The sequence below is a fragment of the Podarcis cretensis genome (assembly GCF_951804945.1).
Source record: "Podarcis cretensis genome assembly, chromosome: 3".
Classification (NCBI taxonomy): domain Eukaryota; kingdom Metazoa; phylum Chordata; class Lepidosauria; order Squamata; family Lacertidae; genus Podarcis; species Podarcis cretensis.
This window is the reverse complement of record NC_137172.1, coordinates 117,006,836-117,019,503: the sequence shown is the minus strand read 5'-3', so window position 1 is coordinate 117,019,503 and position 12,668 is coordinate 117,006,836. Positions and strand designations below refer to the sequence as shown.

The 12,668-nt window shown below is 43.0% G+C and overlaps 2 protein-coding genes across 2 annotated transcripts in view; one reads left to right on the top strand and one right to left on the bottom strand.

Annotated features, from left to right (window-relative positions):
* CPB2 (carboxypeptidase B2) overlaps nt 1-11,289 on the bottom strand; it is a 28,051-nt gene extending 16,762 nt beyond the window's left edge. The window contains exons 1-4 of the mRNA XM_079969979.1: nt 11,149-11,289; nt 4,939-5,014; nt 1,883-2,007; nt 1,683-1,791 (exon numbers count right to left, since the gene is read on the bottom strand). Coding sequence (XP_079826105.1) covers nt 1,683-1,791; nt 1,883-2,007; nt 4,939-5,014; nt 11,149-11,228 — 390 coding nt within the window. The 5' untranslated portion in view covers nt 11,229-11,289. The remainder of the gene's footprint in view (nt 1-1,682; nt 1,792-1,882; nt 2,008-4,938; nt 5,015-11,148) is intronic.
* Nucleotides 1-12,668, top strand: part of SLC23A1 (solute carrier family 23 member 1) — a 67,157-nt gene that overhangs the window by 5,057 nt on the left and 49,432 nt on the right. The window lies entirely within an intron of this gene.

Sequence of the window (12,668 nt, the reverse complement as noted above, 5' to 3'; positions counted from 1 at the left end):
ATAAGTTGCTTAGGAGACCACTGTAACCATATGGAAACAAAAGCAGGATTTTGATTTCACTTGCAGTGTAAAAATTACTATGGATAATATGGTTTGATATAAAAATTGGAGTATGGATGAATATGCAGTACAGTGGTACCTCGGGTTACATATGCTTCAGGTTACAGACTCCGCTAACCCAGAAATAGTACCTCGGGTTAAGAACTTGGCTTCAGGATGAGAAGAGAAATTGTGCTGTGGCGGCGCGGCAGCAGCAGGAGGCCCCACTAGCTAAAGTGGTGCTTCAGGTTAAGAACACACCTCCAGAACGAATTAAGTACTTAACCTGAGGTACCACTGTAGTAGATGTTTAAAATGAGACCCCATGGAGGGAATGGGGGGAAGTCCCGAGATTCAGAGAATCTCTTTATATAGTTTTTTTTATATTCTCTGTTTATTTGTACTTTGTTTTTGTAAAACCAATAAAAATGATTTCAAAGAAAAAGGAAGAACAGTGTTGTATAAAACTGGAAGTACTCTCATTTTCTCATGTATCTCATCTTCAAGCCATCTACAGTATATTTCTAATGAAACTTGTTGCTTAGAAATGATCGCATTCAGTTCCTCATATGACGTAGCACCCAGCCATATTGTTTATTCTTGAGACCAGGCTAGGTGCAATATTTTAAGGTTTAAGGTTTCTGTTAAGTGTCTCAGCCCACCAGCCCATTTGAGATAGGACAGAATAATAACAAGGAACAATAAGAATGCCTTTGCTGTGTGAAAAAAATTAACAATGAGTTCGAAGAGTCAGTGTGGCATAATGGTTAGAGCGTTGGACTAGGACTTGGGAGAGCAGGGTTCGAATACCCACTCAGCCATGAAGTTCACAGGGTGACCCAGTCTCCATCTCTTAAGATAACTTCTAGGTTAAGTGAGGACGGAATGGGGAGAAGGAGAACATCCTTGATCCTTGGGAGATAAAGATGGTATATAAATGCAAACAAATAAATGTGTTGAATTATATAAATGATGTAGACAATTTTGTTGAAATATGGCACCTTTTAATAAAATACTTTCCGGATAACCCTGAAGAATGGCAACCACAGAAATCACAGACTGGACTTTGGCAAACTTTAAATAGACTGGTCCATCCTAGAAGTGTGTGGTTGGGGAGAGGGAATAAGTTGGAATTCCCTGTTTAGGGAAGCTTTTAATGTCTGGAGGACTATTGTATTTTAATATTTTGTAGGAAGTCGCCCAGAGTGGCTGAGGAAACCCAGCCAGATGGGCGGGGTATAAATAATTTTATTATTATTATTGTTAAGTTGTGGGTGAACATATCAGACAACACAGTGATTCTTCAAACAGCTCTTGTTTATTCACAGGCCAGAACAGAACTGAACTGAAGGGTTCAGCCAGCCTGCTTATATAGAGCTGCAGAACAACGTAATTGTAACAACTTTCTGTAACTATCCAATCACTGAACGTCACTTTCGATCCCTTATTTGCATATGTGGACCTGAACTATCCCCCTGCTGGCCCAGGGTGAGAACTTCAGTACATAACAATTATTATTATTATTATTATTATTATTATTACTACTACTACTACTACTTTTTCTGAAATGTTTGTTATATGTATATCAGAAATCAACAGAACTATATTTATAATAAAGAAAAGAAACAACGAGAATGCCTTACTTCTTTTAGAGAGTGATATTGTTCATAATACGATAAAGAGCTCCGCGGGGAGACAGTGTCGTTGACAGTTTGTGTCTCAACCATTTTTTGAACGTCTTCCAGCAAAACTCTGAACAAGGAAGAGAGAGCGTACCGTTTAACAAAATGGTTAGATTCTTGTTTGTTTCGTGCATGAATAGCAGGAAATTAGAGTCTCATACTTGTATGGAACGGTCGATTGGTTAAGCGCCGCTTTCACATCGCCGACATCGGACACATTGACGTAGAAATGCACCTCTTTGCTCTTCATGATGTTCTTGGGGGAATCTGGCTGCCACAGCACAATCTATTAAAAAACATTTAAACAAAATTGAAATAAACGTTGGATTAATTAAAAAGAATCACAATGGCAAATGGTAAAAGGTAGAAAAACTCTTGTGTTTCTGAAAGTGTTTCCCCAGGCTGTCTAACAACAAGACAGTGGTACCTTGGTTCTCAAACTTAATCTGTTTGGGAAGTCCATTCCAAAACCAAAGCGTACCAAAACCAAGGTGTGCTTTCCTATAGAAAGTAATGCAAAATCGATTAATCCGTTCCAGACTTTTAAAAAGAACCCCTTAAACAGCAATTTAACTTGAATTTTACTATCTAGCGAGACCATTGATCCATAAAATGAAAGCAATAAACAATGTACTGCAGTCACACAATCAACCAGTAGCTGAACTGGGTTCCACACAGTCACAAAAACAAAACAAAAAAGAGCCGCAAAAACAAAATCACAAAATAAATAGCAAAAACAGACAGACCTCAGCGTTACACTCAGAACAGAAGTGTGGCACTCAAACCGGAAGTGTAACACTCAAAACGGCGCATGTTCAGCTTCCGAAAAAGGTTCGCAAACCGGAACACTTACTTCCAGGTTTGCAGTGTTTGGATTCCAAGCTGTCTGAGTACCAAGGCATTTGAGAATCAAGGTACCGCTGTACTCTAATGAGGAGTCCTACTGGGTTAGCAGCCTATCAAGTCCAGCATCCCATTTTCACAAGGACCAACCGGATCCCTGTGTGAAGCCCGAAAGTAGCTTCTCCTGAGCTGCCCCCTGCCATGCTGTCCAGAGCTGAGCTGAGCCGAGGGAAATGCTTGCAGCAAAAGTCAGCTGCACATTTTGCGGATTGGCTGATGCCTGTTGTTGACATCATGAATTTCACCACCTCCCAGAAGCCCTGAGTGCAATTTGTTTACGGTAACTCCCCCACTCCCCCCTTTACAGATTGTTCCCTGTTGAAGGAGAATTATATGAAGATGATGTATAGATGGTATTTGACACCAGTGCAGTTAGGGAAAATGTACAAAACTAGATCAAATATATGTTGGAAGTGTAAGGAAAAGGAGGAGACATTTTATCATATGTGGTGGGATTGCAATGCAATCATATTTTTTTTGTGGGAAATGATATACAATGAATTGAAGAAAATGTTCCATGTAACATTTGTAAAAAAAGCCTGAAGCATTTTTGTTAGGGCTTGTGGGAAAAGACCTGCCAAAAAAGCTGGAAAATATCTTCATGTATGCAACAATGGCTGCAAGAGTTTTAATAGCACAAGGTTGGAAGAACGAAGAAATCCTAACTAAAGAATCATGGCAAGAGAAATTGACGGATTATGCAGAACTGGTAAAATTGACACATAAGCTACGGTACAAGGACAACTGTGACTTCAAAGATGAATGGGAACCCTTTACAAAGTATTTGCTGATGCAAAAAAGTGAGTTGGACTCCTTGGCAGGTTTTGAATAAACACTCACATACTCTTTACTGACAATAATCAGTTAGACAATTTAAGGATTTATACAATTTTGTAACATGAAGAGAACAGTATTCACAGAGAAACCAAAGACTGGAACTGAGGGGAATCGGGGGGGGGGGTTTCCTTTATGGGAGGGTGGGGGGAGGGAGGAAAATGGGGAAAATTAAGGATGTGATATTTTTTGATAATATGTTTTGTTTAAATCTTTAATAAAAATTTATTTAAAAAAACAAAACTCCCCCACTCCCCCCAAAAACAGCTGGTTGAGCTTAAGATATATATAATGGCAACAAATACTGTTTAATTGAATGAGGTAAAAAGGTAAGATAAAAGACCTCTGGACGGTTAAGTCCAGTCAAAGGTGGCTATGGGGTTGCAGAGCTCATCTCGCTTTTTCAGGCCGAGCGAGCCGACGTTTGTCCACAGACAGTTTTCCAGGTTATGTGGCCAGCATGACTAAACCACTTTTGGCGCAACGGGACACCGTGACAGAAACCAGAGCGCACGGAAACACCCGCCCAATCACCGCTGCAGCGGTACCTAGCGTATTTTTCTGTGTATAAGACAATGCTTTTTGCTAAAAAAAGTTAGGCAAAAAATGGGTGTCGTCTTATACACAGATAGTGAATGTAGGGGTGCGATTAATGGCAGCAGCAAGCAGGAGATTGGCAGCGGTGATTGGGCGGGTGATTGGCGGCTGCGGCAAAGCCTGCTGGCGACTGGCTGTGGCTTTGGCAGTTGGGCAGGCGATTGGTGGCTTTGGCAAGTGGACAGGTGAACTGTTGGTGGCAGCAAGCGGGCAGACAATTGGAGGCTGTGGCAAGGTGTGTGATCAGCAGTGGCTGTGGCAAGTGATTGGCAGTGGCAGGCAGGCGGGTGAGCAATTGGCGGAAGTGACCTCCCCCACCCCCCCAAGAAAGCTAAACAACTTAATTTCTTAATTTTGGGTTTAAAAAAATATGGGTCGTCTTATACATTAGGGTGTCTTATACATGGAAAAATACGGTATTTATCTACTCGCACTGGTGTGCTTTCAAACTGCTAGGTTGGCAGGAGCTGGGACAGAGCAACAGGAGCTCACCCTGTCGCAGGGATTCGAACCGCCAACCTTCTGACTGGCACATCAATAGTAAATATATGGACAGCCCTGAAGCATGTTGGGAAGACTGATGATGACTGTGTTAGCACGTGCATACCATGAAAATAAATGCCTCTATCACGACCATTACATGGAATGGAGAATGCAACCTCTCCGTGAAGGGGAAGCAATATTGTGCAACTCCTGTAAGGTGTCATTTGTCTGCAGGCCCAGTGACAAAAAGAATTGCGTTCTTTGAAATAAAAATTGAAACAGGATGAATCACACACTCCCTGACCACTTTGATCTGTGGAAGTCTCTTTTGCAAGAGCAGAACAGGAATGTTGGATAACACACCCATTAATTGCAGTGGCTTCCCCCCAGAAGCAGTTACCTTAAAAGTAGTGGTCAAATTCTGGAGGAACGCAACATGTCTGTCCGAATGCGGAAGAGCCCACAAAACCTGATCACTGGAAGAGAGAGAGGGGGAAAGGGGATTACAGCCATACCTCTTGTTATGTCCGCTTCATATTCCGTTCTTTCAGGATACGTCCCGTGGCGACCCGGAAGTACTGGGAAGGGTTACTTCCGGGTTTCGCCGCTCGCGCAAACGCGCACAATGACGGCACAGGCATGCGCAGAAGCGGCGAATCGCGACCTGCAAACACGCAGGCGCGGGTTGCGACCTGCTGATGTTGTGAACTGAGCTCTGGAACACATCCCGTTCGCAACCAGAGGTACCACTGTATTGGTAGTAGAGAAGCACTGAAGACATGCAAAGGAACCACCAGACCCCTAATATGAGTAGAACTCAAAAAAAGTGTGCCAGGAATGCTTTTATGAGTTCTTAAAACCACCCAGCGCGTTTTCAAGAAGCCTCACAATCCACGGACACTGGTGATGGCTGTCAAGCGGGTGGGCCCAAGCATCGACGCTAGCCAGGTAGGGGCAAGAAGGGCACAAGAAAAGCTGCGTTCTCAAAACATGCCTGTTTGATATGCTATCTTTTTAGCGACTATGGGGTTGCGGCGCTCATCTCGCTTTCAGGCTGAGGGAGCCGGTGTTTGTCCACAGACAGCTTTCTGGGTCATGTGGCCAGCAGGACTAAACCGCTTCTGGCGCAATGACAGAAGCCAGAGCGCATGGAAACACCGTTTACCTTCCCGCTGCAGTGGAACCTATTTATCTACTTGCACTGGTGTTTTAAACACCCTAAACCAGGCATAGGCAAACTCGGCCCTCTAGATGTTTTTGGGACTACAATTCCCATCAACCTTAGCTAACAGGACCAGTAGTCAGGGATGATGGGAGTTGTAGTCCCAAAACATCTGGAGGGCCGAGTTTGCCTAAACACATAAGATCTTTAAAACTGGGGGGGGGGTGATATTGTTATTGCTTGTTATGTATTTTTGTGGTTTTATATTGTAAATTGCCCTGTGATATTGGGATGAAGGGTAGTATAGAAACTTAATAAATAACAATAATAATTAGTACAGACCCTCCAGGTGTCCCTATTTTCCAGTGATAGTCCTGGATTTACAGAAGCTGTTCTGGTTTCTGATTTGATCCTGGAACATCCTACTTTTCCTTAAAGGTAAAGGTAAAGGGACCCCTGACCATTAGGTCCAGTCGTGACCGACTCTGGGGTTGCGGCGCTCATCTCACTTTATTGGCCAAGGGAGCTGGCGTACAGCTTCTGGGTCATGTGGCCAGCATGACTAAGCTGCTTCTGGTGAACCAGAGCAGCGCACGGAAACGCCGTTTACCTTCCCGCTGGAGCGGTACCTATTTATCCACTTGCACTTTGACGTGCTTTCGAACTGCTAGGTTGGCAGGAGCTGGGACCGAGCAACGGGAGCTCACCCCGTCGCAGGGATTCAAACCGCCGACCTTCTGATCAGCAAGTCCTAGGCTCTGTGGTTTAACCCACAGCGCCACCCGTGTCCCTTTTCCTTAGGATGTCCCTATTTTCATAGCAGAAATGTTGGAGAGTATGGAGTTATGCGATCCCTGAGCCAAGGAGATAAGTAACTAAACTACCTTTAGAAGACATCTGAAGTCGGCCCTGTATAGTTTTATTATGTTTTTATATAAGATGGAAGCCTGAGTGGCAGGAACAACCCACTCAGATGGGGCAGGGTATAAATGACAAAATTATTGTTATTATTATGGAATAGGTAAAGGTAAAGGGACCCCTGACCATTAGGTTCAGTCGTGACCGACTCTGGGGTTGCGGCGCTCATCTCGCTTTATTGGCCGAGGGAGCCGGCGTACAGTTTCTGGGTCATATGGCCGGCATGACTAAGCTGCTTCTGGTGAACCACAGCAGCGCACGAAACGCCGTTTACCTTCCCGCCGGAGCGGTACCAATTTATCTACTTGCACTTTGACGTGCTTTCGAACTGCTAGGTTGGCAGGAGCAGGGACCGAGCAACAGGAGCTCACCCCGTCGCAGGGATTCAAACCGCCGACCTTCTGATCAGCAAGTCCTAGGCTCTGTGGTTTAACCCACAGTGCCACCCGCGTCCCTTTTCCTTAGGATGTCCCTATTTTCATAGCAGAAATGTTGGAGAGTATGGAGTTATGCGATCCCTGAGCCAAGGAGATAAGTAACTAAACTACCTTTAGAAGACATCTGAAGCCAGCCCTGAATAGTTTTATTATGTTTTTATATAAGATGGAAGCCTGAGTGGCTGGAACAACCCACTCAGATGGGGCAGGGTATAAATGATAAAATTATTGTTATTATTATGGAGTAATGTTGGAGGGTATGTTAGCATGGCTATTTTAACTGGGATTGAAGGGGGCCAATAGAAGCCAAAAATGTTAGATCTTTTCATTGTTCCTTTATCTTGGAGCATCAGAAATCGCTTCAATCAGACAGCAGTAAAATTATTTATTTTTGCCATGACAAAAAAAGGTACAGACAAGGTAAAGTTCATTGCCTGCCCACCCTCTCTGGGCTTGCCAGCCCTTTTATACATTTGCAGAATAATACCACCTGATTTCTGGGAAATCGTAATTTTAGCAACTTCCTATGTCCTTATATGGGCTTGACCTTATATGGGCTTGCTTGCCCGCTTCTTCCTGCACCAGCCTCTCCACGCCATGAACCTTGACACATGTTCAAATGTAAAACATGTGATTTATACTGATAACAATAAAATGGGGCTTTGTCTCCCATTTGAATGTGCGAATGAGCTATTCACAGGTCAAGCTGCTGTTTGATGCTGCAGTCCTGAAGTGAGTCATTTACACCTGTGAGCTAGACCATTCTAAAACTGCTTGGAGGGGGTTTAATTTTAATTTTAAATCTCTTGTACTCTCTATTCCTCATTTAGTACACAGTGAGTAACTATGCCAACCATGCTCTTGGGCAATCATTGCAAAACACAGCCCTACACAGGAAGGGCAGGCCCAAAGCCCAAAACTAAAAATGCTTATTAGAAGCTAGGATGGATAAAAAACAATGAAAATAAATAAATAAATAAATAAATAAATAAATAAATAAATAAATAAGATTATTATTATTTTTATTTAAATTGGATTTTTTAAAAATAAAATGCTTTTGGAGCAAAAATCTTTCTAAAGATAGTTTTCTATTTAAGTTACATTATAGCCCGTCAGGAAATAAGGATTTGTTTTATGTTTTTCATGTGTGCTAAAGTCAGTTTGTTTGTTTTATTGTTTAACCACATCAGTTAACGAACATGGATACATATGCTATAATGTTATTGTCTTGGTTAAATAAACTGTTTAATTTTTTATTGAGGAAATGATTGTTTTTTTCCTTCCAATAAAGTACAGCAGAAAAGTTGTCCAAATATAAACAGTTAACTTACTAAACCTCACAATAATTCCATAATTATCGATCTATGTATTTCTAATAGTATAATCAAATCTGTAATTTTTGATATAACTGTAAAAACTACTCTGAAAATGTATTATTCCAAAAATGAAACCTTCAGCTGGTTATAAATATTAAGATTATACCAGCAAGAAGGAGTCTTTGTAAATAAATAAATAAATAAATAAAGTCTTACTAACTAGGGATTTAAATTGTGATTTAAATCAAATCCACCCTGTTGGAAACCCGGACCAATTGGACTAAGGACTTGTCCTTACGTTGGGTAAATGCGGATTCTGCCTCTTTCGATTCCACACCATGTCCATGCGGAGATTCGCTCCGCTTTGAAAATCCGAATAAGAAAGCTACATCAACTACATACAGTATAAGGTAGGTAAAGGTAAGGTAAAGGACCCCTGAACGGTTAAGTCCAGTCAAAGGCAACAATGGGGTTGCGGCGCTCATCTTGCTTTCAGGGCGAGGGATCAGGCGTTTGTCCACAGACAGCTTTCTGGGTCATGTGGCCAGCATGACTAAACTGCTTCTGGCGCAACGGAACACCGTGACGGAAGCCAGAGTGCACGGAAACGCTGTTTACCTTCCCGCTGCAGTGGTACCTATTTATCTACATGCACTGGTGTGCTTTCGAAATGCTAGGTTGGCAGGAGCTGGGACAGAGCAACAGGAGCTCACCCCTTCGTGGGGATTCGAACCGCTGACCTTCCAATCGGCAAGGCCAAGAGGCTCAGTGGTTTAGACCACAGCTTTAGGGAGGCAAACGTGTGGAACAGCAGTACAGTGGTACCTGGGGTTAAGAACTTAATTCGTCCCGGAGGTCCGCTCTTAAGCTGAAACAGTTCTTAACATGAGACACCACTTCAGCTAATGGGGCCTCCCGTTGTCACCGCCCAATTTCTGTTCTCATCCTGAAGCAAAGTTCTTAACCCGAGATACTATTTTTGGGTTAGCAGAGTCTGTAATCTGAAGCGTCTGTAACCTGAAGCATCTGTAACCTGAAATACCACTGTAGTTGGAGGAAGAGGCCACATGGAGAAGAGGAAATTAAAGGAGGCACAAGCGGTTCACAACCACATTAAGCCGAAGTATGGACCGAGCCAGATTAAACTGTGTCCCACTAGCAGAAGCCTGAACACGGGCTCCTGCTGGCTCAATGGGGCCTCCCCCTCCCTCTTGCCCCCCCAGCCCCCCACATGCTCAGGGGGTGAGGTGGGAGACCCCCCCCCAGAATAGCACATAGGGGGGGCGGAAATGTTTGCTCAGACTGAGGGACTGCAATAGCGCTACACTGGAGTCTTCCCAGATTGACTTACCTGGGAATAACTCACATCGAAGTGGGATTTACTTCCAAGTAAAAATGCCCAGGGGGACGCAGGTGGCACTGTGGGTTAAAGCCTCAGCACCTAGGACTTGCCGATCGAAAGGTCGGCGGTTCGAATCCCTGCGGCGGGGTGCGCTCCCGCTGCTCGGTCCCAGCGCCTGCCAACCTAGCAGTTCGAAAGCACCTCCGGGTGCAAGTAGATAAATAGGGACCGCTTACCAGCGGGAAGGTAAACGGCGTTTCCGTGTGCGGCTCTGGCTCGCCAGAGCAGCGATGTCACGCTGGCCACGTGACCCGGAAGTGTCTCCGGACAGCGCTGGCCCCTGGCCTCTTAAGTGAGATGGGCGCACAACCCCAGAGTCTGTCAAGACTGGCCCGTATGGGCAGGGGTACCTTTACCTTTACCTTTTTAAAAATGCCCAGAGTTGCACTGTAAACCTACGAGACTGATTTTAGTGTCTGTGCATTATATGATCATTCTCGTGCTGTACGATCTTGGGGAAGAGGCATATTGTCTTGTGGGAGAAATTTGTCTGCCTTTATGGGGAGAATATATCCTATGCCCTTTTAAAATGTGTACTTTGGGGGGGGGGAAGGTTATTGGGTTGTTGTTTTTATTTTGATTATGTATTTTGATTTTATTCTGTGAACCGCCCTAAGACCCCCGGGTATTGAGCAATATATATATTCAAATAATAATAATAATAATAATAATAATAATAATAATAATGTTCAGTTTTTCTCAAAGTCTAGTGAAATGTAATGTTTGAGTTTATCAAAGTCCATGAAGTTTTCTGAAGTCCACGACGTGTCAAAACATTATCCTAAACTTGTACGTTGGAAAGAGCAGAAGATTTGGATGGTTTAATCTTTCCTGGCATTTTTTTTATGTTTCTCTCATCCGTTTTGGCTCTCAAATCAATATATTTGTCTTTGCTTCTGAAAAGCATAACAACACTTAGACAAAATGAACCCTAACCCAAATGACTCATTTTTCTCACAGAAATGGGTTCTGTTTACACATGGGAGTCATTATTTTAAGATTTTGGTAAAATGAAAATAGTGTTTCCTTATTTTAGGACACAATCCCATGCCCACTTACTTGGAAGTAAGTTCCATTGATCTCAATAGGACTTGCTTTGAGTATAGGTCTAGGGTTTAGCTATTAGTCTCAGTGTGCAGCATTACAGTATACAAGTCCATTGACCGTACCAAATACTTCATGTAATGAGTAACAGCTAAGAATTTATGTTTCTAAAAAAGACATTTTGCTACATTCTACACTGATCTATATATCTTGGTTAAAAAGTAATAAGCATATTTGGATATCTGTCTCATGTTAGGTTCAACCATTGGACAATATGCTTCTATTCTATGTGGAGTTTTCCCATCGCTCTCATTAGAAAACAAATACTTACCTTTGAAGAGCAGCAACATTCTTTTTTTGGCCAAAGGTGGATATTATACAAATTAAAAGGAAAAACTTCAGAGCCGCCATTTGCAAAGAAACCGAGCGAGACAGTGGAGGTTCAGGACATGCATTGTTGATTTTCTAAAGTCTCTGTTGAAAGAATGGTTAAAATTTAATGTTATCGCTCTTGGTAATCTTCACTGCTCCCATCCCCTGTGTGACTGAGTCAGAGTGGATTCCTTTACAATGACAATTTTCAAAATGTAAAGTAATCCTCTGTGTGCAGGTCTAAGCAGTTGCCAAAGGGAGTCCAAATTCTCATTTAACTCCCCAACCAGTTGAGGTGTTATGCTCTGTTGATTTGACCTCGAATCAAACATTTATTTTAAATGTTTACGGGCAATCTTTCAGGCCTCCATGGTGGATGACAATAAGTAAAAATTAATATATAGGAATATATAGGGTTATATCCAATCACAGCTTACTCAAGACATGTTGGAGGGTATGATTACTGAAAATATACCCAGTTAGCCCTGTCCATTCATTTCAATGGGTCTACTCTGAGCATGACTAATGTTGGATACCACACACACACACCTTCCAACGTTTCTCCAGTGAAAATAGGGGTGTCCTATTTAATAATGACGATAATTTTACTATTTATACCCTCACCATCTGACTGAGTTGCTCCAGCCACTCTGAGTGGGTCCTAACATATGTAAAAACATAACAACACATTCAACCTTCCCTATAACAGGGCTGCTTTCAGATGTCTCCGAAAGGTTTTATAGTGACTTATCTCCTTGGCTCAGGGGTTGCATAACTCCATACCTTCTTAGTAGGGGTTTTTTGCGATGGAAAAACAATTAACAATGATATCGTCTTGTAATGCTGAAATATACTCGGAGTCGAGTGTGAATTTCATGCTTTTTATTCAGCTCATAGTAGTGAGGAATGAAAGTTCCCCCAAAATGTCTGCTTTATATACATTATTTACACAATGGGTCGCACGTGATTGGCTAATTCTGGGATTCTCCTGTAGGCCAATCAGGTTGCGGATTCACTTCCACCTGGAGCTGGATTGGGTGGCTCCTGCGGACCAATCATGCTGCTGCATTGTTCTAGGACCAATCAGACTGCTGCATTCTGAATCCTATTGTTCTAGGACCAATCAGACTGCTGCTTTTTGGATCCTATTCAATTCAGTACATAACAAAAGCGTTTTGCAAAATGTACAGCACATCATAGTACAGACCAGGACTCATAGATCCGCCCAGCTTTAAGGAGGAGGCAGCAAGGCTCAAGCATCCTATCAGAGGCCTGGCACCTCCTTCCCAAATTTGGGGAGCTTCTGCCCAGTTTAGGGAGAGAGCTGCAATGCCCACATCCCGTCATCTGCCCCCCCCCCAATTGCCCTCACATGGTGGCACCTCTGGCCCTAACTGTTCCCCTACGAAAAATTTCACCGCACGCCACTGCACATTTAAAGCAGTTTGCCCCACAAAGAAATTCTGGGAACTGTGGTTT